The sequence below is a fragment of the Penaeus monodon genome, chromosome 21 (assembly GCF_015228065.2).
Source record: "Penaeus monodon isolate SGIC_2016 chromosome 21, NSTDA_Pmon_1, whole genome shotgun sequence".
Taxonomy (NCBI): Eukaryota; Metazoa; Arthropoda; class Malacostraca; order Decapoda; family Penaeidae; genus Penaeus; species Penaeus monodon.
In genome coordinates this window covers 25,082,165-25,082,416 of record NC_051406.1, presented here as the reverse complement: position 1 = coordinate 25,082,416, position 252 = coordinate 25,082,165, and the positions used below count along the sequence as shown (strand labels likewise).

The 252-nt window shown below is 40.9% G+C and overlaps 1 protein-coding gene across 1 annotated transcript in view; it reads left to right on the top strand.

Annotated features, from left to right (window-relative positions):
- LOC119586384 (lateral signaling target protein 2 homolog) overlaps positions 1-252 on the top strand; it is a gene marked incomplete at its 5' end in the record, with an annotated part of 49,016 nt that overhangs the window by 191 nt on the left and 48,573 nt on the right. Inside the window, 1 exon segment of the mRNA XM_037935103.1 lies at positions 106-237. Within this exon segment, the coding sequence (XP_037791031.1) occupies positions 106-237 (132 nt within the window).

Sequence of the window (252 nt, the reverse complement as noted above, 5' to 3'; positions counted from 1 at the left end):
AAAAAACTTGGTCATTATTTGAAATAACTACTGTAGTTTAGTTAAGTAATGCAGTGTAATATGACTAAAATACTAGAAAAATTAAGGGGAATTATAAATTTCCAGGTCCTGAACATCTGCGTGGAGATGATGGATGAGGTTATTCCCAATGAGCGGGCAAGCCGTGACTTCCGTGTCAAGTTCCCTGATGATGTCATGCAGGAAAACTTGGCAGGACAGCTCTGGTTCGGGGCTGAGGTAATGAGAATTGCG